Source organism: Synchiropus splendidus, chromosome 5, assembly GCF_027744825.2.
Source record: "Synchiropus splendidus isolate RoL2022-P1 chromosome 5, RoL_Sspl_1.0, whole genome shotgun sequence".
NCBI lineage: Eukaryota > Metazoa > Chordata > Actinopteri > Syngnathiformes > Callionymidae > Synchiropus > Synchiropus splendidus.
This window is the reverse complement of record NC_071338.1, coordinates 6,899,574-6,922,966: the sequence shown is the minus strand read 5'-3', so window position 1 is coordinate 6,922,966 and position 23,393 is coordinate 6,899,574. Positions and strand designations below refer to the sequence as shown.

At 40.6% G+C, this 23,393-nt stretch overlaps 1 protein-coding gene across 1 annotated transcript in view; it reads left to right on the top strand.

The window, feature by feature from the left end:
- ca10a (carbonic anhydrase Xa) overlaps positions 1-23,393 on the top strand; it is a 195,095-nt gene that overhangs the window by 22,504 nt on the left and 149,198 nt on the right. Inside the window, exon 2 of the mRNA XM_053864723.1 lies at positions 10,871-10,945. Coding sequence (XP_053720698.1) covers positions 10,871-10,945 — 75 coding nt within the window. The remainder of the gene's footprint in view (positions 1-10,870; positions 10,946-23,393) is intronic.

Below are 23,393 nucleotides of genomic sequence, written 5' to 3'. Positions count from 1 at the left end.
CAGTTTGTATCATGATTTAAAGAATAGAATATGACTAAATGATCATTTATTCTCATTATTTCTAATATATCTTCAATAGCATCTTGGAGATGTGTCCAGACGGGTCCATAGTTAACATCAAGTGTTAAGAGACATGAGACACAGCAGACAGACGGCTCAATTTAACCCCTAAATAAAGCTGGCAGAGCTGTCTGTCAGACACCAGCGGGTTCTACCAGAGACGTGAAACACTGAATTTCTCATCTCCACACTTAGTTAAGTATTGTATTTAAACATAAACAAATACTGATGCCGGAGACAAACTCCATTAATAAGTTTCATGAGAGACTGCAGTGTGTCCAACACATGGAATAGAATGAAAATGTATTTATCATGATAATTATCATTGTCGCCGAAATCACAACATTTATAACTTATTTTTTTGTCTGTATCGCCAATCCCTAGTTTCCACATTCGGGTTGTTATGCTATTGAGATAGCACAACACAAAACCTTTCTGTGTTCATCAAGAGAAAGAGAGAGCAAGTGCCTGTCTGGAAAAAAAAAAACAGGGACTGAGTTGAGAACATCAGTCACAAATAAGTCTTAAGGTTTACTGCTGCTGCCACCTTATCAGTCTTCAGTTTTTCAGGCAGAAAATGGGTCACTGAGAGACAGTGACTTACTCTTAAGTCTTGCAAAGCACTCAGGCACACATGTTGCTATTTAAGCTGGTGAAAACACCTCCTGAAAACGTTCCTAATGCAGCTGGAAACACTGAGGGATGTCATATCTTATTTTTTTGTTATTTTGTCTGGCAATGATTTTGAAAATCCTTGCATTGTGAAGTTTAATAAGCTCTGGGGACAGATGTTCTGTGTGTCAGGTTGCCACAAGAAGATGACACAATCCAACTGCACAATGTATATTATAATATTGAAGAGTCCAACAGGAAAACGGGTTTTAGATAGGCGAATGGGTCAGTGTCTGGTGTATCAAGAATCAAATCTGGTGCTGTGGGATAACAGTGTTGGGACTGGGGTTGTCCAGTCCCCCGTGGCATCAATGTCTGGAGTTGGAGAGTGATGTGCTGCTCCCTTGTCATTGTTGTCTGGTGTTTTATGAATAGAAATCAATGTTTGAACGTTGACAGAACAGGTTCAATCCCCCTCAACGTCAGCAGGCTGGTGCTTAAAGGTGCACTTACTAGGATGGATGGCTGCTGGAAAGTTGTGAGGGCAAGAGGCATGGTTTTATAGGACAATGATTTCAGGTGAAGCAATAACTTCCAAACGGAGCATAATCATGATGAGGGACTTAGTGCATCATGGAGTGGAGGACTTCAACATTTGAAACACGAGAATGAGTCGGAGTTGGATTTGGAGATGAGTTGCTCTTTAAGAGTAGTTTAATGCGAGAATGTAAAGAAAAGGTGAGGCCATTCAACGATACAATAACCAGTCCCAGCCAAATTTATTGAGGACTTTCTCAAAGACAAGGTTGCAAAGATATTTGAGCACACACAAACACCCACAGCTGGCGGTATTAAAAAGAGAGAGACGCCAAGTGGAGCTTTGGTGGGAGATAATTGTCCCATAAGTCAGTAAGCACAGCTGTTGGCAAGATCACTTTTATTTATGTTCCCTTGTCACCAGTCTTGTGTTTCTTACTGTCTGCGTCTCTTATCCCTCTCGGTTCTCCCCCACTCTAAATTTGGCTTTCTCACAACACCCACGCCGCCCTCTTCTCCATGCTGCCTTTCTGCATGGTTGGACCTTCAGATTGCTTGCGCCCTCCAATGAATATTAATAGAAGAGTTTGGATATGATGGGCAAATGAAGTGTTTATTTACAGATTCACTCTTTCTGGCTTTGTGGGAGGTTGACTAGGCGGGAGGGCAGTGGTGGGGGTGGAATGGCGGAGTGGCTGAATGCGGCCAGACTGGAATAAAGTATGAGAATGAAATAGGCCTCTGCAGCGCTAAATAGGATTTGGGTCAGTAATATGCTGTGGCCAACCTGATCCGTCATACAGCTTTGCATGAGGCTTCTCACTCCAAAACAACACGACAACAAAGCGTGAGGCCGACGCAAGTACAAATGGAATTAGAGAGAGCATCAGTCTTTCTTTAAGCAAATGCAAACTGTTTTGTCCAGGTTATTTTTCTTTCTGTAAAAACGTTCATCCTATTATGGATTTATGGGCTATTGTATATTTTTCTATTCATAGCAAATTGTCAGATGTATTCTCTGTGGCGATCCTCGTGATTCTGGGTGGACACCTTCTGTAATAACTCATAACCTTCCAAAATTTTATACACACTGCAGGAGTGCACTGAGTCTCTGTGGAGAAGTTGCAACACCCTCACAATGGTTACATTTCTTTTCTCAATACATCCAAGAGTTGACTGTTTTGCTATTTCTTTGCATCACAAATTCTTCCCTATAAATGCCACTCCAGTTTTTCCCCTGTCAATCAGTGACACTGTGACCGGGTGGAAAAAAAGGCCTACATAATAATCACGGAAAGAAAGAGAGAAACTCTTTCATAAAGTGGAAAATTGGAGACATACTTGAGGCAGATTGACAGTGTTTTGTGGTGCCCATCCAGGGCCAGACTTGCAAGACAATGCATAATTGTTTCAATGGTGCAAAATAGTGTGTGGCCCCCAGTCCCTACAGTGAATGTGCAACTTGGGGCATTCACACATGTACTATGTGTCGCCTACTGGTGCTATCAAGGAGTTTGTACGTGTTATCCTACTCTGAAGAGTACTACTTTTTAACGTTGACAAAATAAATAAGAGAGAGGTTCTGCATGCCATTGCTTTGCTGCACTTGAACTCTGTGTCTGTGTTTCTCCTGTTAGTTGCATGGACGTTTGTCCCAGTAGCTGGATGGATGTGCAGCAGCGCTGTCCTTGGTCCTGAGTTGTGCCAGGTGGCTTCATTCGCTAGTGCAGTGTTTTTCAAACTTTTTTAAATCGTGGCACACCTTGTTCATTGAAAAAAAATCCCAACCACCAGAAGAACCTGCCAATGCACAGTTGTGTTAAGTCAAAAGTCCAGAAGAAAATCCCTTTTAATTTGTGAAAGATTGTACCTACAAACACCTGGCTGTTTTGGCATATTTGCATAAACAAGTTGCAGAAAATGTATTTGTTTAAAATGTCTCCAGAAATCGGAGGGCAATATGGCAAAAATATGTCATGATTTAACTGTTTTGATTTCATTGCCTCTGTTACAGTAGCTCTATGGTGCAGACAGTCTTTGGCATTGTGGGACTGACAAGGAACTGGGTGCTCAAGTTCGAGACATTTGGCGGGTCTCTTTGCTCTGAGTCTGTATGGGCGGGGAACTATGCACCAAAGCCATCAGCATAGATCTATAGTTATGTGGTAGAAAGAATGCAGTCGAATCCATGTCATCTAATCACGGTGGTAGATCATCAACACATTGAATTGTTCATGATTTCATCATATCGTCCACCTCCATCTCCGGATCATTTCCCAAAGCACACCTGAAAGGCTCTCATTGTCCACTAAGTGTGTCGCGAAAAAACGCTGCCCTAGTGTGTCTTCAAACTTGCCTGTTTCAAACAAGGCAAGAAAATCTCTGATTTCTCTCGAGATGGCTCCAACTACACACATGTACGTGTTTAAACTGAACAAGAAATCATAAATCACACAGAATTAGAGAATCCTCCCCACACATTATAAATGATGTGTTTTGGAGCCAACCACATGCACCTTAATAAATACTGACTCAGGACCTCATGGGTGCTTCAGGATAATAGGCGTTTTGAATGGTGGTTGCAGCTTGACAAAACGCTATTGCTGAAAGACGTCAGAGTTCTTACACAAGTCCAGTCCATTTCATACCAGGGTGCCCTCGCTTTTTCTGCTTGCTAAGTTATAAACTCGTCAATGACCAGGTCACAATGATACCTCCCAGAAAAATGCAAACCATATACTTATTTAGAAATATATTCACTGTTAGTGTTCTTCTTCAGAAAAAAGATGTTACAATTTTGTGGCAGAGACACAATGCACAAAGCTTCTTCAAAACTGAAAAATAATAATAATAATAACAATTCTTATCATTATCATTACTATTATATTAATGGAACTCACGGGTAGCGAGGAGACATTTCCTGACTGCTGTGTTGGACCCAGCGATTGTACTGAATGATCAAGTACTTTAACTGAAGAAGTCCAGGTGGAGCGATGGTTCTTGGGCTCTCAATAAATTCCATAAAATTTTCTTTTTCTTAATCTTAAAGATGAGTTAACTGGTGATTAATCACACATTTTGTATCTGTCCTAAATGTATAGGAAGAGTTAATCAACACAAGCGTGGGAGTAATGTTTACAATGTCATGCGTTTAGCAAAACATCATCCCTTCATTTACATTCAGAACAGACACAAAATGTGTCTGATGCAAACAGTTTTGGTACGATATATCGAGATTACAGTTTTCAACAGAATGACAGCCCTGGGTTCAACACTGTCACCGTCATGGAGCCATCATCATTGGCAACACAGTGGACGAGAGTCTGGTTTAAAGTAAACTCGCAAGGTTCTCAATGAAATGAATCATCAATGAGGAGACATTGCTAGACTGACCAAGTGTATGGAAATATCCACTTGCTCATGAGCTAATGTCTGCATCAAATGGAACAATGGTTAATGCTCAGAATGACAGAGACCATCGCTCGGGCGTTCTGATAACACCGGAACCACAGTCCAATTTGTTTTCAAGTTCGATATGTGCATATCGATTTGACACTTAAATGTTTACTTCCACCTCGCAACAGAAGCTCACACAGCCAGTTAATCCAGTCAAACAGCTGTCGACATGCATTTCGTACATATGATCTATGCTGGACTAATGCAATATTTTTTTTTTTGGGGTGGTCGTGTGACTGTGGTCATTGTACTGTATTGGCTTGAAAAAAATGTTTTATTTATTTAGTTATTTTGTAATTGTATTTATTTTATTTTTGGGGGAGTGTATGTGAATTTGTCTTCTACAATCTAAATGTATTTTCCTATCGCTAAGTCGCCGTGGTAGCCCTGAAGCATATTGTTTGCAAATTCTGTAGCCAGCAACAAGTAGATCAGGCCTGTAGCCTGCAATTACACAGACTGAGAACCTGCTAGTTCCATAATTAATGTGTTGAATGATTTGGGGATGAGAGGCAACCAAGAGAATCAGAAAAACATGAGTGTGTGTCATTCTGCCTTCTGTGCCAGGGAGCAAGAGAAAACAAAACATCAAGTTATAGAAAATAGGTTAAAAAGCAGAATGACACACTTAAAACTGGGTGACGCAGAAGTCACCAAATCAAAAGTCCACTTAGTGATCAGCAATAAAAAATGGAATTTGGTATATATATATATATATATATATATATATATATATATATATATATATATATATATATATATATATATATATATATATATATATATATATCCATCCATCGTCGTCCGCTTATCCGTTGCCGGGTCGCGGGGGTAGCAGCTTCAGGAGGTCACGCCAAACGCCCTTCTCCCGAGCAACATCCACCAGCTCCGACTGGGGGATCCCGAGACGCTCCCAGGCCAGCGTAGAGATATAATCTCTCCACCTGGTCCTGGGTCGACCCCTCGGTCTCCTCCCAGCTGGACGTGTCTGGAACACCTCCAAATGGAGGCGTCCAGAGGGCATCCTGATGAGATGACCGAACCACCTCAACTGACTCCTCTCAATGTGAAGAAGCAGCGGCTCTACTCCGAGCCTCTCCCGAGTGACAGAACTTATATATATATATATATATATATATATATATATATATATATATATATATATATATATATATATATATATATATATATATATATATATATATACATACATTTTGAATAATGAAATGAATAATACATTGAATAATGGAGGAAGAAGAACTCTGTCCAATGACCATTAATCAGTTTAATATTGGTTGAAAAAAGTTGATGTCAAGAAGTCGGTCTGCTAACTTTCCCAGCCTGGTAGTGGATCAATGCAACACAAATGTTCAATGATCCAACGATCATTCTTCATTCAATGACTGAAGAAAGGAGAAGAAAATAGACTGAAATGCATATGAACAAGTGAGTTTCTTTTTCTCTAGAATGCTTTTATCTACTGTAGTGGTATTGCTTATCCCTGAGGACGAATTGTGAAATGTTCAACTTGACACACACATTTGAGCCCAATCTGAGAAGCCATTTATCTAAATGTTGATAAATAAAAAAAGAGATATTAGTTTAAAGTGTTCTCTCTCCTCTGGGACTGTAGATGTGTCCATACAGTAAGCGTTGCTCCATTGTCTTTTTACACATGATCAGTTTCATAAATATTGTCTATGTAGTAAAAGGTAGTGATGGGCTGATGGGGCTTCATGAAACAGTTGTCTTATTTATTTATTTTTGAGCCCACTAGATGGCACTCTGGGTTACTTGAGGTTTCATTGAAATGGTTGTTCAAATCCAAAGATGCCCGAGCAGTGAGTGTCATCAGCGAGGACACTGTTTCATGAAGCCTCACCAACCCATCACTAGAAATGGAGTTAATTCATCATCAACATAGAAAAAGTCTAAGCCGATGCTCATGTTGTCATGTGATATACCAGCAAAGCAAATGATATGAGTGTATTGTTCCTGCAGTGGAACGAGGATGCCCACATCCCGCCCTGTGCTGGTACCACCGTGCAATCAGCTTGCCCCACCTCCAGGCTCCATTTCAGTTTTCACATCCTACCACAAACTGACGGCAATCCCCGGCTGTCCTCTGTCAGTCCAGTGCATTTCACGACAATTTCCCCCAATTCAGTAGTCAGCCGAGCTTTTCCATCTTGTGTCCTCCTTCCCTCTCCCAGCACTCTTTATCATGGTGCTAACTATTGTGTCTGTGGGTATGTACCATACTACCACACCCCTCCGTGTCCTGTGGCACTTTTATTTATGCATATTTTGCCAAAACTAACAGAAGTAGCATATGTCACCTGACTAAGATGTGGAAAGATTTCAACCTCCTGGCCCGATAAACCAAATGCATATTGATGGGTCTCATACAATTCTCAACATTACAGGTTTTAAATTTGTGTTCAAATAGATCCCAGATTTATGTATAGGTATTGCCATTTATTTTAAGCCTGTCGGACATTGAGCCTTGAATTTTCATTTATGTTTATGTTTTAGAAGTAATAAAAGCTAACCAGAGATTGGTAAATGAAATATTGTTTTCATTCTGTCTTTGTAACAAAAACACAAATACAAGGTCACATTTTTATTCATTTTTTCACCACAGTTCGCAACCCGCATTGTTTTTACTGTACATTACAGATAAGAAATCTTGTTCTGATTCTGTTTCTATTGCAGGTGCCTCACTCATCTATGTCTCCCTGCGTTACATTATATCATAATTTCTGTATTCTGCACTAATATTTATGGGTTCAGGAATTTGAGTCTCTCAAACAAATCCATGAGATTGAGTGCAAGAGAGCAAACTCGTGGGATTTCAGTAGTTGGGGGTTTGGCTTTGGCTTTGGCGTTGCTTGTGCTCACAGATGTACACTTCACACTTGAGACTTCTCATCCCCTGGCCAATGGTCTAATGGTAGACAATTTCCAAAATTAGATAAAGCGGTCAAAACCACAATTGAAAAGTTTTTTTTAAAAAGTATTATGTTCTTCTAAACAACACATGAAGTCCAACAGGCAGACTTCCCACGCAAAGCCTCTTCGGTGCCAATGAATCTTAATTCTCTCATTTTGTGTGTGAGTAAGGCCAATTATTTTACGTTTTACAATGATTTGAGCTGCTGTTGATACTGAAATCACGATGACATGAGTCGTTATTATTACTTGAATAATGTGTGCATCAGCAACAGCTGTGATCGGTAATAAATTGTGATTTGTCTCTCACAATAAGTCAACATTAACACATCATTCTTTTTTCCATTCATCAATCAGGAAAAAGCACTGAGCAACTTTTACACAGTTAGCGTTATTATGGAAGTAATATTTCAGAAAACCAATGTCATTTTTGTCTTGGATGTAGTTCATCGTGAAAGATCCTCAGTTACTCATATTATCATGGTGTAGCAGCTGTTGTGTACCCTGCTCAACAGTCAGAGTGACTTATCCACAGATTGTCTGCGTGCCAGTCTGAGGTTTTGCTCATATTTGTACACGTCGACGGGTGCCTGAATCTCACTGACTTGTTGACCCCTTCAAGTCTCCGGATTAACAAGTATTTCCGAGCGCATACATCTGAAAAGGACAAGTTGGATGACCAGGGGCTTGAGTCACCAACAGCATTTAGATATGTGTTTTGAAAGACTTTACTGACAAAAACACAGCTGAAATACACCAACTCATCGAAACCAAAATTAGAGAACAATTCACTGTCACTGGAGGTTTGTTTGTTAAAATGTAAAAACAAATTAACTTGGGTAATGGTATTTCACTGTGCTATACCCTGTTCATCTGAGATTTTTTCTCACCTTTATTTACTGAATTTCTTTTTTCACTCTAAAGAAACTTCACACTTCAATTCTTCTCCCAGAAACGCAAAGTTGAGGGAACTGACCGAGACAAAATATCTGGAATCAAAAACTGCAAATGCAATTCTGTGGAAAAGGAAGATTTGACATCCTGAATTTAGGTGCAAATCTTGGTTAATTTAATATAATCCCTGAAAAATGACCGAAGAAATAGGAATGTATTTTTGTCCGAGTTGCTCAATATTGACTTGCTGTTTGTCGGCTGTTGCTGAAGGAGACACTCTTGCTGTAGAACGGCCCACCCAGGATTCCTTTTAAAGTGTAGACTCCACTCTGCTGTGTTGAGAGAAGATCAGATTGATTCTCAAACTTCCATTAAGGACAGAGCTTGGCAAACTCCAGCCTTCCGATTAAACGCTGACTTGTGCGTTGGCTGAATGAACAGGTGGAAGGGGAGAAAAAAGTTGATGTGTAAAAACCAATATCCTGAAGGCTGTGGGGGGTAAACTCTCGGTCACAACTCTCTTTGTACTGAGACCTTTACTGAGTCACCTCAATTACAGACTAACCCCCCTCTCTAATCTGCGGCTTTCTTCCACATCTCACACAACATGACAAAATGCATTTCCATACTAATGCAGAGAGAGTTATCACATCCCAGTGGACTGTGCCTCTTTTTATGTGTGTGCCCGTGCGTGCGTGCGTGTGTGTGAGTGTATATTGGTATATTGAACTGAGACAGCACATAGAATTCAAATTGAAGGCTGTTTGCTTCCTGTCCACAGATTTTACTTAAAACCCCAAGCTGGAGGAACAATCAGTTCACAGAGCAAATCTGGTGAAAGGATCCTGCCGTGCAGATGACAACATCCTGTCTCTTCAGTCCTATCATTTAGTGGTTTAGGCACACACTCCACCCTGATGATCAATATTTTTGCAGCACATTAGAGCAGTTTACTGACAGCTTTGAACCTTCCAATCCCTTCTACAATGTCTTATTGAGAATAAACTGCATCGATGTGTTGGTTAACAATGCACTCCTTTGAATCTCAGGATATTGCTGGTAACAAATTTGTCACTCTCCAACTGTTCATGCTTTCAAGCTATTAATTGATACAGTGTCTGCTTTGTGGGTGTTTGAGGAAAGAGAGGCGGAAAGTGAAATTGAACTGAGTAAGTGTTGTTGCGTTCGTTGGTCTTGGCTTTTTGGCGGAATGAAAAAAGAGGCTGTGACCAGCCCTTGACCAAGATATGGGTGAGGGTAGAACAAGACCAAAGCCAGACCTGGATATTTGGAGGTTGAGACTAAGACAAGACCAAGACAGTTTATACAAGGAGTCTCAAAGCAGAAACAAGCAGCACCAGTGAACAGTCTTCAGAAACCTTATTGGTGTTTACGTGTACTCCTCGTATACGTGTACTCCTGTTTAGTTGCGACAAAAACATACACACTGTGGCTCTTTTGTGGATCAGGTTGAGACCCCAGATAAATAACAAAGTAAATAACAATAACAAAAAAAACATTACAAACCTGAACAGAAAGCCAGAATAAACTTCTTTACCAAATACATTTACCAATTATGACAGTCTTGAATATGACAGTCTTGAATAGAAATCCTAAGTCTGTCCACTGTCAGACCAAGACAAAATGCATTCAAGACAGAGACAAGACCAAGACCCTAAAAAGGGGTCTCGAGTCTATTCTACTACCACCATTAAATAGGAAGCTGATAAAGGAGACAGAATAAATTTTCAAAGTGAGATCGCAAACTTACATGCATTATATACATTACTTCAGAAGACATTTCATGACACATTATTTGGAAAACGTCAAAGAAAAAAAAAGTGTGAATGTTGAAAGGAACAGAACTGAGTGGAGTTTTTCCCACAATGGTTAAAAGTGCCATTCATTCACCCTTTGTAAACATATATAAAATATCATTGCCTCATTGTAGTTTTCAATGCATGGGAATTGGGAAACGGTGCGTAACATGCAAGTCCAGTGTGGCAAATACATTGAGCACTCATGTTTGCTGACTTTATCTTGGCACGTTATATTCTTATAGTGGGGAATGTTTTTAGGACTCAGTTGTGCAGGATAAATTATCGCCCATTCCTACTCCCGGAGAGAAAGTTATTGAAGCACTCTATATCAAGAGGGTCTGCATGCAGCACTCTAGAAATGAGATGCACCAAAAACGTTTCCTTCCTCCTGCCATGCTATTGCTGATTATGCAGTTATGTTGTGTTTAAAATGATGTGTAGCGATTTACAGATGAAGGCATCTCATCTGGCCATCTTTCTGTGACTCTAGATGTGGAGGTCCATTTCTGTCTAACTGTGTTTCTCTTTCCCCTCACCAGCACAACCGAATCTGCCAAAGATTCACGAGGGATGGTGGGCGTACAAGGAGGTGGTGCAGGGGAGCTTTGTTCCTGGTAAGGACCAAACATTACGTTTTGTTTTGTTTGGTTTTTTTCGCCAACACTGTTTGTTGTCGATCCTGTCATCCGAGGTTATCACAGTTTAGGGCCGCATCACCTCGCTATTGGCTGTTTTGTTTTGTCCATCGAATTAGATGTGTGTGCCCTTCCCACGCAGCCCTTTCTGCTGATTGTTTGGCAGCAACAGGCTAACTGCACTTTCGCAATCCCTGTCAGGGCAATTACGGTTTTTCATTCCGTCTATTCAGAACGACTTTCGGACATTTTATACCCGCTCAAGCTGTAAAAGCCAGCAGGTCATTATGTCCTGCTCGAGTCAAGATATTAAGAAGTGGAGTGTGTTTAGGGTAAGGCATAAGTTATTGCTCACACTCGCACGTTAGCAAATAACCCCAACGCCTTTGCTCTTTACTGGGATTTGGTTTGAAATTGCCTGCAGTCTCTGGGACACAAGCAAACTTTACTGCCCCATAATGCTTGGTCAAACATCTGCTCAATGCTCCGCTGATGAATGACCACTCTGCAGGCACTCCTAAAAGGCATCATATGAATTTCAATGAAGAATGGTGGTGCAGGTCTTAAGGTCGGCTTTAGCTTTTAATCCCTGGTTAATAAAGAACGGGCCCATGGGTCAGTCACTGGGTGAGGTTCAGCCTCCCCTGTGACACGACGTTCACCTGGTTAAGGATATATGTTGGTTGAAGTCACTTTGAGTTTATTTTGCTGTGGGAGCATTTACTACTTGATTTTTGTAAATGTTATGACCAACTCTGTGATTGCTATTACAAGTGCTCACTGGAAGAGAAGTGACTTTTAACAATGGCTGCTTTTTGTCTTCTTTAAAAAATGTAAAAATGGCATCACCTTGTTCTATGCTTGACCCCGACAAAAGTGGTGCTGAGATGAAACTGTACACTTTTCATATATATATATATATATATATATATATATATATATATATATATATATATATATATACAGCTGATTTTTTTTTTCTAATTACATTTAAACGTTTTCCGAAACCCTACGCGCACAGCGACCAAGAACAAAACAGATCAAGTAACTCCTCTTTGGTGCCAAAAATATTGCATAATCACATGCGATGAATGGAAACGCGACAAGAAGCAGAAAGCAGCATGAAGTTGTATTGCATTGCAGAACAAAATATCCATCTTTGCTTTGTTGTTTCTCCGTCTGATCGCTCCTTGTTTGGCTAAGTTACGTTCCACTTCATGGATCAAGTCGGGAGCGAGTGTATGACTGTTATGAGTGTCAATACTGAACATGTTTAACATTCTTGGTTGTTTGCCCAGACCACTTTCAGAGCTGATTTTCCTGACAAATGGACTCCCAGCACATACACATATTCATACAGGAGCAACGACCGTCTTTGACTGGGAAGGAGGAAAATTGGACGTAAATAGCTCAATGACTTTGATATGTGTGGCCCCTATAGATGATCCTCCTATTGTTCTACAGCTCTAAAGGAAGATGCTGTAAATAGTCATGGCCACCAAATCATACTCTTGGTTTAAAAATGGTGTGAGGTTCCATGGAAATGGTTGTTGAAATCCAAATATTTTAAAGCAGAGAGTGCCATCTAGTGGGGTCTGAAAATGAGGACACTGTTTCATGACGTCTCATGAGCCCATCATTAACTAAAAATCAAAACTTTATTACTCCATATGAACTTTTGCTGTCAGAACTAAATTTAGTGTCAGCGTAAATATAGGAATTGCATGTTCAATTCCTTCATGGAGAAAATGGAGAGGTTTTACACACAACATAACACACTTAGCCTGCGTTATATGTTATAAATAAAAAAAGGAGAAATTATATATTTTTCAATCATGCTTTTTAATGACTTTGTCTTTTTTCTGACCGACTGTGCTTAGCAAAAAAAAAAAAAAAAGAAACAAGCAAGCAAACCTTGAAGTTATGCGGTCAAATTTGAATCCGTAGAAGGCCTGAGGACAGAGGAAAACGGGAAGAGGATATATGTGACTGAGGAGGATGGTCAGTTAAAGTGAGCATCCAGATGAAAAATGTCTATCCTGTTTTTATGTCATCTGCTGCTGTGTTATATCAGTATTATTATTATTATTATTATTATTATTATTATTATTGAACAGGAGAAACATGTTGGATTTTATAAGGATTTGGTAACTCTCGGTAAAACTCTTGTTCACAGCACAGATTGGTTTTGCTCTGTGGTCCTCAGTAAATTGCTTGTGCAGCTACTTAACCAACCAGCTTGAAACAGCTGGAGTAGTTAAACACAGATCATGATCCTCCTGGCCCTCACTGACAATTTCCCTCATGTTTTAGCCCAACCTGGGGCTGGCAACCCTCCAGAGACAGAGAGTAAAAATCATCCGAAAGGCTTCTCACAGCAAAATGGAGCCCAGTTTAATGATGCAGAGAGGAAAACCATTAACGGAACATATTCCTATTATATATACTCTGCTTGCGCCATTGCTGCCCATAAAAAAGGTTTTATTGAATATTTAGCAGTCTGAAATTTGCAATTTCAGCCTTGTCTATGCACAATGGGGCGCATCGTTTAAAGAAACTATAACACTAAAGTATACTGAAAGCAGTAGTTCGTTACAATGGGTATTACATAACATTCGCCTGTGTTGAATTCTCTTCCACATTTTCTTACTCGACCTCATTATGGAGACAACTGGAGGGCGATAACTTTTAAATTAACTTGCATATGTTAGTTCTTTATATAGTCCGGACTCCTGGGTTTGATTGACAGTTTAAGTAATTGTCCAAAATTGAAGGAGAATTGATTCTGCTCCGTCACGGAGGAATGTCTGTCTATTGTGAAAGCCTGGCTGAGCTTCAGTACAATGCTCAGATCAAATCGGCAGTTTTTAATAGAATGTACACACAAAAATCCTTGAAAAGCTACAGGATGCCAACACAACAGCCATATGATTTCAGTCATGGGCGCAAAGTCCAAGTAAGCAGCTGGGAAGCATCTCAGATCAAGGGGTTAGGGCTTTTTTTTTGACCGTTATCGTCCCATATTTGTGATCGTCATCACTGAAATCAAATCTAATCTGGTCATTTTAGCTTGTTACTTCAGCATTTATGGAGTATATTTATGCTTCTGGACGACAATGTCCTGAAGACCAACCTTCTGTTTTGTCTTGTATTTGACATTAACTTCTGATAGGTTGTTTCTGAGTTTACGGTTCTTGTGAAACAAAATGTCAACATGATGGTTCAAGACGGATTGCCGGCAAAATGTCAGTGAAAAACTTGAAAACTGTTTCTCTACAACTGCATATGTTTCATGACACAGTGTTGAGTGGTCGATGAGGCTTCATGAAACAGTGTCCTGATTTTCAGAGGCCACCAGATGGCACTGTCAGCTGTATGATGTTTGGAATTGAACAGCTAATTTCATGAACATCATCACATCATTTCCAAACCAAGATTGCCACCTAGTGGCCCCTGTATGTGTGTCATCAACCCTGCAGTACTGTTTCATGACACCTCATCTGCCCATCATCAGCCATTACACTCAATAACTTTTTTGAAGATGGAGACAAATCAAATCTATAATACTATTGTCACAAACTCATTGTAGGTGAAGGTAGGAGATGGGTTTGTGTTACTTCCTTCTACAGCAGATATGTATAGCGAACAACTCTGTTGTCAAACATCCACTTTTCGGAAGCTGGCCAAAAGAGTAGAGTGAAGTTCTTGAACCAGAGGCTGTGCATGCACAAAAAGGTGAGAGAGGAGGCAAGTGAAATGAATGGGCGAGTGGGAAAGAACCTATAGAATGTGGGACCTTTCCTCACTTAATGCCATTTCGTTTTCTTGTTCAAAGTCCATGGCCATTACTTCTTTTCAAAACAAATGACCAAAAAAATAGACTTTGGTTTTGTCTTCCCACCCCTTGTATATGAGAAACATGCGTAAAAAATAAGATGCATGGAAATTTAGTTCGAAACATCAATGAAGGCCAGTGAAATTGATTTGCTCATCTCTGATTCTTAGGTGGTGGTGAGCATGTTAGCCGCACAATAATGCGTACTAATGTCTTATACCAATTATTGTTTCCCAGCTCTGTCACGTTGATCCACGATAGCAATGTAAGCCCAACTGAAAATGCAACCTTGCGAGGATACTAATAGCTTCCTGGGTTTTTAGGTCAATTGTGGGTGTGGGACTGACACATTGGAACTATCACAGTGCTATTTGCAGCATGCAAACTGCTTATGAACGGAGGGAGTGCAGCTGCAGCATAGCTATCAACTCATTATTCAGCACAAAGAGAAACCACACGCCTCCTCTCTCTCCTGGGACTGCCGTCGAAAGGAAAATAAGCTCCATCATTTGTTCATTGTGTGTATGATCAGGGAGCCACACGCCCTGACTCTGCTGGTAAATAAGAGTTTTTATTCATGTATTCCTTTCAAATATCTCTTTTCTTACTCTTTTTTTATGGGGACATTCAAAATGTGTTTGTGCACTGTAATTGGCGGTGTTCAGGCGTTTTCCCATTAATAGGGTACAAACACACAGCATATAGCAGTGAGTATATGCTGCCCAACAACCTGTGCTTGATAAATCTCTATCTATCTATCTATCTATCTATCTATCTATCTATCTATCTATCTATCTATCTATCTATCTATCTATCTATCTTCTCTCTCTCTCTCTCTCTCTCTCTCTCTCTCTCTCTATATATATATATATATATATATATATATATACACATATATATGTCGCTATTTCCTGCCAGGTATCAGGAAAGACCCATTCGAGCATTTTTGTCATGATGTGTTAAGTATTGGAGATCCACATTGATGACCTGAAGTTGACTCTGACTCATCCAAACTGTCAGCTCTCTGCTCTTTCAATGTCTCCACTTTCATCCACCAAATACTGACTGATGGCATGATCCAGAAGCGAAATCTCCTCTTGGAGTGATATAACAGGACAGTTTGGAGCTTGACACGACCGGGCTTGGTGACAGGGAGGTGGGAATGGCTTGTGAAGGCTTGAAGGAGGAGGAGCGGGGTGGCAGCAGAGAGGGTGGAGCTACAGGGAGGCCAAATGCAGGGCAGATGTGGCTAGGAGAAGAGGAGAACATTTTTACAGAGTTGAAAAGTGCATCAAAAAATTCCTGCTCTGATAAATAAGTCAACAGTCGGGTCTTAAAGGGATATAATTATACTGCTGCTGACAAGCAAACAATATGAGGCGAATCGCTACGAAAAATCTTAAAACATCCACATTTGCGAAAATATGTTTGTATTTCTAATTCTTTATTGAATTCCAGCAAATCTCTGACTACCAGCATTAAAAGTGGCAATGTGCAGTTTGACTTATCAAATCCCTTGTATTAAACATGTCATATTGCATGCTACACTACCTGCAGTAAGCAAACACATGATTGACTGTTTCTTGCTTGTAGGAATGGGCATTTGCTTCTCGGATAATAATACTGTCGTTTCACAAGAACGTTTGACGCACAGCTGGTTGGACCGTCTTTCTATTTTGTTTACACCTGGAGATGGCAGCGCAAAGCACAAGCGTGGTGCATGAGCATAAAAACTGACTGTACATACTATATACTAGCCACAAAAAGAAAATATTCTGATCTAATGATGGGGGGGCAGTTATGACTGGTCACACTCCAAATCCTCAAAGACATTGGAGAAGGTATGTTTCATGTTTTTTATAGGCCTTCATGCACAGTTGCATGCGAGCAGTCCCACAGTCAATATAGCAGGCACTCAGTTGGCTGTGGGTCCTCTTACCGAGAACATCCTTTCACCACACTTTAATTGCAACTTGTGTTTACTCCTCCTCATGCCTGCTTGTCAGCAATCAAACAAGCTGCAACAATTCTTGTACCAGGCTTCTGAGTTCATTAACAATTTAATTTTATTTGTCAACAAATAAGGCAGCAGCTGCAGCAGTTTTGGGAGGCTTTCACAGCGAGTGATTTTCTTTTGAAATCACATCTTCCTTCTAACAACAGTACGACTGATGGGTGTGATGGAGTTGCAAGTGGTGCAGGTTATTTCTGATCTTGGCTTATGTTTTTCATGTGCGCATTTGTTTTATCTGTGAACTCGCCGTGTAAAATAAGTCCATCAACAAGAAATGTGTTGCATGATTTTTGCTCTCTCAGTGTTCTCTGTGTGTGTGTGAGTGTCTGTATTATGTTATGTACACAACTCTTTTATCCCTCAGGAACAACATGACACGTAATGTGTCGAGAGCTGCGATGTTTGCTGTTGCTGCTGTTTAATTTTTTTTCTACCTCATAAAGGTCGGTTGTGTACTGGTTGATTTGCCTTCTATACACCGTAATCTGAGTTCTCCATTCCTTCACTTCCATGGTACTGGTGACAGCAGGGATGGTCTTCGGTACAAATTCTGCTGCACATTACATTACCTATGAGTAGGGATGGGCGATAACTTATCGTACACAATATACCACCGAAAACAACCCACGCAATGAGCCTATTGCCGCGGTCATTGGGCGAGAGACTGGAATACACCCTGGACAGGTTGCCAGTCCATCGCACCGGCGCACACACCATTCACACACACACACACACACACACACACACACACACACACACACACACACACACACACACACACACACACACACACACACCTAGAGTGTCCAGTTAACCTAGTGAGCATGTCTTTGGACTGTGGGAGGAAACTGGAGACATGCGCACAGGGAGGCCACCGGTCCAACCTGAGAATCAAACCTTTTTGCAACTTACTTACTGCAAGGTGAGAGTGCTAACCACTAGGCTGCCGTGTGGCTCTATCTTCAAATATGCAAAAAATAAATAAATTTAAAAAAAAAACATTTTGGGAGAGAGAATTGTGAAAAGATTATCATCGTTCTAGACAGAGGACTGACAGTTTGTACAATGATTTCCAGAATAGAATATTAGCTAAATGATCATATATTCACATGAATAAATGATCATGTTTCAGAGAAACTCCACTTATAACTGTCACGTAAAACAGTTTCAAGAGAGACTGCCGTGTGTCCAACACATGTGATAGAATGAACATGTATTTATTGTGATAATTGTCATTATCGCTGAAGTGACAAAATTTGTCTTTTTTTTTGTCAATATTGCCCATCCGTACCTTTGGGCTAAAAGAACTCCATCTTTCAGGCATTGAAATAATACAAGGGACTCTTTCACGGAGCTGTAGCTTGCATCGGGCAGCCAAATGTCATTTCACAGTCCCATTTACGCGAGCACACCACAGACTGCATTCATAATACATATACATATTAAGACGCTTGGCTAGAAGGGAGAGACAAATGGGAAGTGTGGCCTGACAAAAGCCTCTTTTGCAAGTGTTTTACGCTGGTTACAAGATAATTAGCAACCCTGTGCTAACATGTTAGTTGTGTGCGCAGTAAAACTGGAGGATTGTAGATACTGGAATAACACCATCTATGTGATCAATAGTCATCCTGGGTTGTAATGCTGCTGGGAGAGTAGTTGGATATTGGTTATTTAAGCCTGTTCCCACAGTGTTTCTCTCCTGTTGCATCGGTCAACATATCCTCACTGCCATAGAATACTGTCAATGTTGGGAAGATGTACATAAGTCTCCAATGCTGACTACAAAAGCAGCATTCTGCATGGGAATGCATTGATATTTCAAAGGAGTATTCACTGAATTACCTTGGACACGCTGTTATTTAAAACCCCTGACATGGCTCTCATACTGACGGTGCTGTCACCTTGACTGAAAACGCTCAGCGGTGCCTTTTAATTTAATATTACGCATTGTTTCCTGCAGATCCACAGGAATGCCATTCCATGGCTTACCTAACTTCACCCTCCATCTTCTTTTCATGTGACGCACTGCCCATGGCGTCAGGATATGTTGAGTGGTCCAATTATAAATGTGTCAACTTGCATGGAAGGCCCACTTTGGTCGTCAGTCTCGGATGCAAAAGTCCACTTTCCCAACATCACTGTATTATGCAGTGGGAGAGAGGATGGCTTGTATCACAACAATGTCACAATTCAAATCAAAAAGCATTGATTTTTTTTTTATTTATTTATTTATTTTTTTTAGAATAGTTGGAGATCTGGCCAGAGTGGAAAACAAGGGTTCTTCATTTGGGTTACAAACCAAATTCAAATGTGCTGTGTGAGAAAACACACACATGAACAAACACACACACAAGGTGACAGCTGTGGGTATTAAGTGGCAGTGTGATGGATGAGGTTTAGACAGGGTGGCCTTCATAACCTCTCCTTTATTTACCCTCCACTGACTGACAGCTGGGAGAGAGAATGACTGAGAACAGTTAAAGAGAGGATGCTCGCGAGCAGATTAAAATGGGAAGAAGAGTCTTGGGAAAGAAAAAAAAGAGGATCACATAAGAGTGATGAGGGAAAAGAAGGGAGGGGAAATGAAACATGAGGAAAGATCTTTGTGAAAGAAAGGAAGCATGAAGAGAAAAATGAGAGGTGAAAGGGGAAGCAAGTGTTTTGGACAAGAGAGGAGAGAAGAAATGAGAGGAACAGAAGACATGGGGAACGAAAAGAGGCTTAGTTGGGGGACTTTGTAAATCATGGGAAGGATGAGTGTTCTAAAGCAGTGCAGCTGCATTTCAGACAAAAGGTTGTGGGCTCAAAAAACACTCTGTTTTCTTTTTATTAAAATCATGGACAACAACTGACATTGATGTCAAAAATAATGACACCACTTCAGCGTGCTGATGGTTTTTAAAGTAGCACAAATGCGCCATGAAGCTTTTGGCTCACCACAACGTATCAGCACAAGCCACTGGTAAAATAACCTGTTTGGAAGTAAAAACTGAAAAAGGTTGTTCAAAGATGAAACAAGGAAATAACAGAGAATGCGATTGAAGTTATCCGTTGAATGGATGGATGCAAAGGGCAGGAGAATGTTGAAAATGAAAAGTTTTCCACATGGCCAACATGAGCCTTTCAATTACAGACACTTTCTGCCCACAAACATTGAAATCCAACAGTCGGTTATTTGCACTCTGGTCAGGCTGTCACTCATTGCTGTCCTAGAATTTAACACATTGAATTGAACAAAAACAACATTATTATCAGTATAATGTCATTATTAAAAAATATTGATTAATATGCTCTCACAAGTTTTAAGTTGGATGTTATTCGTGTCGACCCTCAAATAACAACCCATTTTGTTTTTAGCTCAAAGGGACCTGTGTTTTTTGAAGAAGGATGGTTTGAATAGCCACTCTAATATTTTGGCAAAAGTAAGAACACTTCTTAAAAATTAGCGACAAATAATTTTGTATTTGATTGCATTAAAATTATTCATCAACCAAAGTGCAACGCCATGTGAGGGGTTAAGTGTCTTGCTCAGGGACATGACACGAACATGCCAGGAGCTGGGATCTCACCAGCCATCTCACAGACACAGGCCAACAACACTACCATCTGAGCTGTGCTGCTCAAACAACTCGACATTTAATCAACAATAATACAAACATACTGACTCTGACAGGAATGTTCAGTGTGTATTTAGTGAGATGACAACCCTCATATTTATTAAAACTGAATAAAACTACTGTTTTTTGTTAAAGTACCAGTCCTATAATTGAAAATAAATAAATGTATAAATAAAAAAGAACTGCTCACGGTCTTGAAAATAACCACCTTGGTTTAAAAATGAGTAAATGAATGTTCAAATCTGAAGATTTTAGAGCTGACAGCGCCATCTAGTGGGCTTGGAAAATTTGGACACTGTTTCATGAAGCCTCGTTGGCCCAAGAAAGAAATTGCAGGGTCTCTTTTGGGGCCTTTTAACAACCAAATTATAGATTGGACTATATCCAAGTAAAATATTTCAGTTTGTTATCTGAAGGGGATTACGCCAACACCGTGTTTACATATGTGATGCTGCAGGTCAGAGGAGTAGTAGGACACCGCTCTGAGTGGCATGAAGAGGAGTGGGTCACAAAACCATGCAAGTCGTGAACCGATTCTCACAAGAACTCAAATAAATGCCCTGTCAGAAAGCAAAATAAATGCAGGTCTAATGATGAGCTGGTATATTTTTCACAAGAATGTAAGAATGAAGAAAACATTTCAGCTCTGGAAGGGGCACTTTTCTCATGCTCAGATAAAGAGCTGTTGCACCATCAGGGGTCTATCGGCGCATGTCCCTGGATATATTCTTGTCAGCCACCTGGGATCCTTGTGTCCCCAAAAATGACTTTTGTGATTTGGATTCATTTAAAAAATGATATGCTTTGTTCAAAGGCACCATCAGAGACAGGGCAGACAACATTATGCCCTATAACTACACTGTAAAGTCAATTGAAACATGCAAGGTTGGAGAGCCATGCAGCATAGTAACAGTGCTTATGTGAGTCTGCCATCAACGCCTGCATCATGGTGAGATGTGACGCTAAGCTCCTGTGCAGATGGGCTTACATGCTATCAGCTCATATGATTAACAACTTCACTAAAGGGGTCAAGCATCAAGCACAAACTAGAGCGAAACACCAAACAGGCTCGTAACATTTGACTCCTTTCCTGAGAGATATAAAGAAATATTGCCTGCCCGGCATCTTCCATCCTGCCTAACCATCCCCAAAGACGTAAGTGAGTCAATAACGCCCATCACAACGTGCCTGCCGTCCTTGTTGGTGTGTCGCCAAATATCCTTTGGTTTGACTCTGATTTATTTATATTCAGGGAGATAAATGAGGGATTACAAATTGTAATATATGGCAAATAATCTGCTCCAGTCTGATCCCAGTGCGGGACAAAGACGATTACAGAGGAAATATGATTAGATCATCTTCCAGTCCGTCATTCAGAGTGATGCTACTCCGTCAATGTCAAGGTTTTAAAAGTGGGAGATGCATTAGCAGGAATTAGAGCAGAGCATTGCGCAGGGAGACCTACAGCAAAGTGAGCTGCTGATGCTTGTAGCCCAGCTTTCTGTTTTGATTTACACCACCTTGCTAAATGGTATTGTGTTAAGCTCCTCGCATGGCCTCCCAGAAGAAAATAAAAGCCGTGAGCTAAATTGCACACAGATGCTATATTGCCCAACTAGCACACCGCTACACCTTTGTAAATCAAATTTGGCAAGAGGCGGGTAGAAAAAAATAGGATTAGTATTTGGTGTTTAAGAGGCTGAATGAGGGTGAGAAAAGGCTTGCGTAATGTAGTGCTCATTGACAGTCTGGCCTGAACAGGGCTCAAATCCAATCCTCTCAATTACGACATAGGTAAGGTGGAAGTATAATGTCTCTTTGACTTCTCCTGGGATTTGTGGCTGGACGGCCATGGTCATTGCTCTCTCTCACTTTAGCATGGGACATCAGAGGACAGGTTGCCTGACTTAGGCTTCCAACTGACTCGCAACACAATTAATGTTGCGGGATTAATTCAGCGAATAATATGCTGCCCATCAGCATTTCTGCGAGTCCAAATTTATACTCTTTGTACCGCACGCCGTGCACCCCCGGTGGAGAACCTCCATTGGAAACTCAGCAGAAGGCGAGTACTGTACTGCGGCCTGTCATGATCGCAAATTGCAAGGATGCCAATGAGACTGCAGCCTCGCACCGCTTCTGCTTATGCAGGCAGAATAGTGAGTGCATTGCAAGTGTGAGTTTTTAGGTTGGAGATGAGAACGCGTCTGAAAACATTATGTAAAGTGCACCGGCAGTGCACTAGCCTCAGATGGAGACAAATCAATGGCGGTCAAGTCCAAAACAAACTCTCTTTTCTCTGCCAGGAAGCTGTTAGATGATGAAAGTGGAGTGTAAGAGCGGGTTGAATGCCCTGTCAGACAAAAGCTTTAAGCATTAAGGTGATGATTCGCTTGTAAGGATGGAAATGTCACCTTTCTACAAATGAAAATATTGTCGTCGAGTTTGTATTGTCACACTTCTCTTCTGTTTCAAAGGGTAATTGGCCCAGAGTCCTGTCATTGTGTGGCGGCTTCACATTTCCTTTTTTTTTTTTTTTTTTTAAACCTCAGCAGCGGTTCCTGCAAGATTCGTGGGAATAGTGGTGCTATGAGGCTCGTATGAATGGAAGAGGTGTCCCAGAGTATATCTTATTTTTATGGTTTGAACTGAATCCTGTATCTTCAATGTTTTTAATGATATCCCCTTTAAAAGAAAAGGGAAACAACAAAAAATCTACACGTTTTGTCGAGATCCAGCAAATATTTCAAACTTGACATGTCAGCTGTTAAAGCAACATTGCATAGTTTAAGAATATATGTTTTTGAGGTGCAGCTGGGAAAAGAGTGTAATTGCAAGCTGCCGTAAAGGTGGGTCTCCAGCCCCACCAACCATCTCACTGTCACAACACTGTCAAGCTTAGACTTGCACAAGGGAACTCTAGAAACATCTATCATTCCACATCAGGAATCAAACTCATTC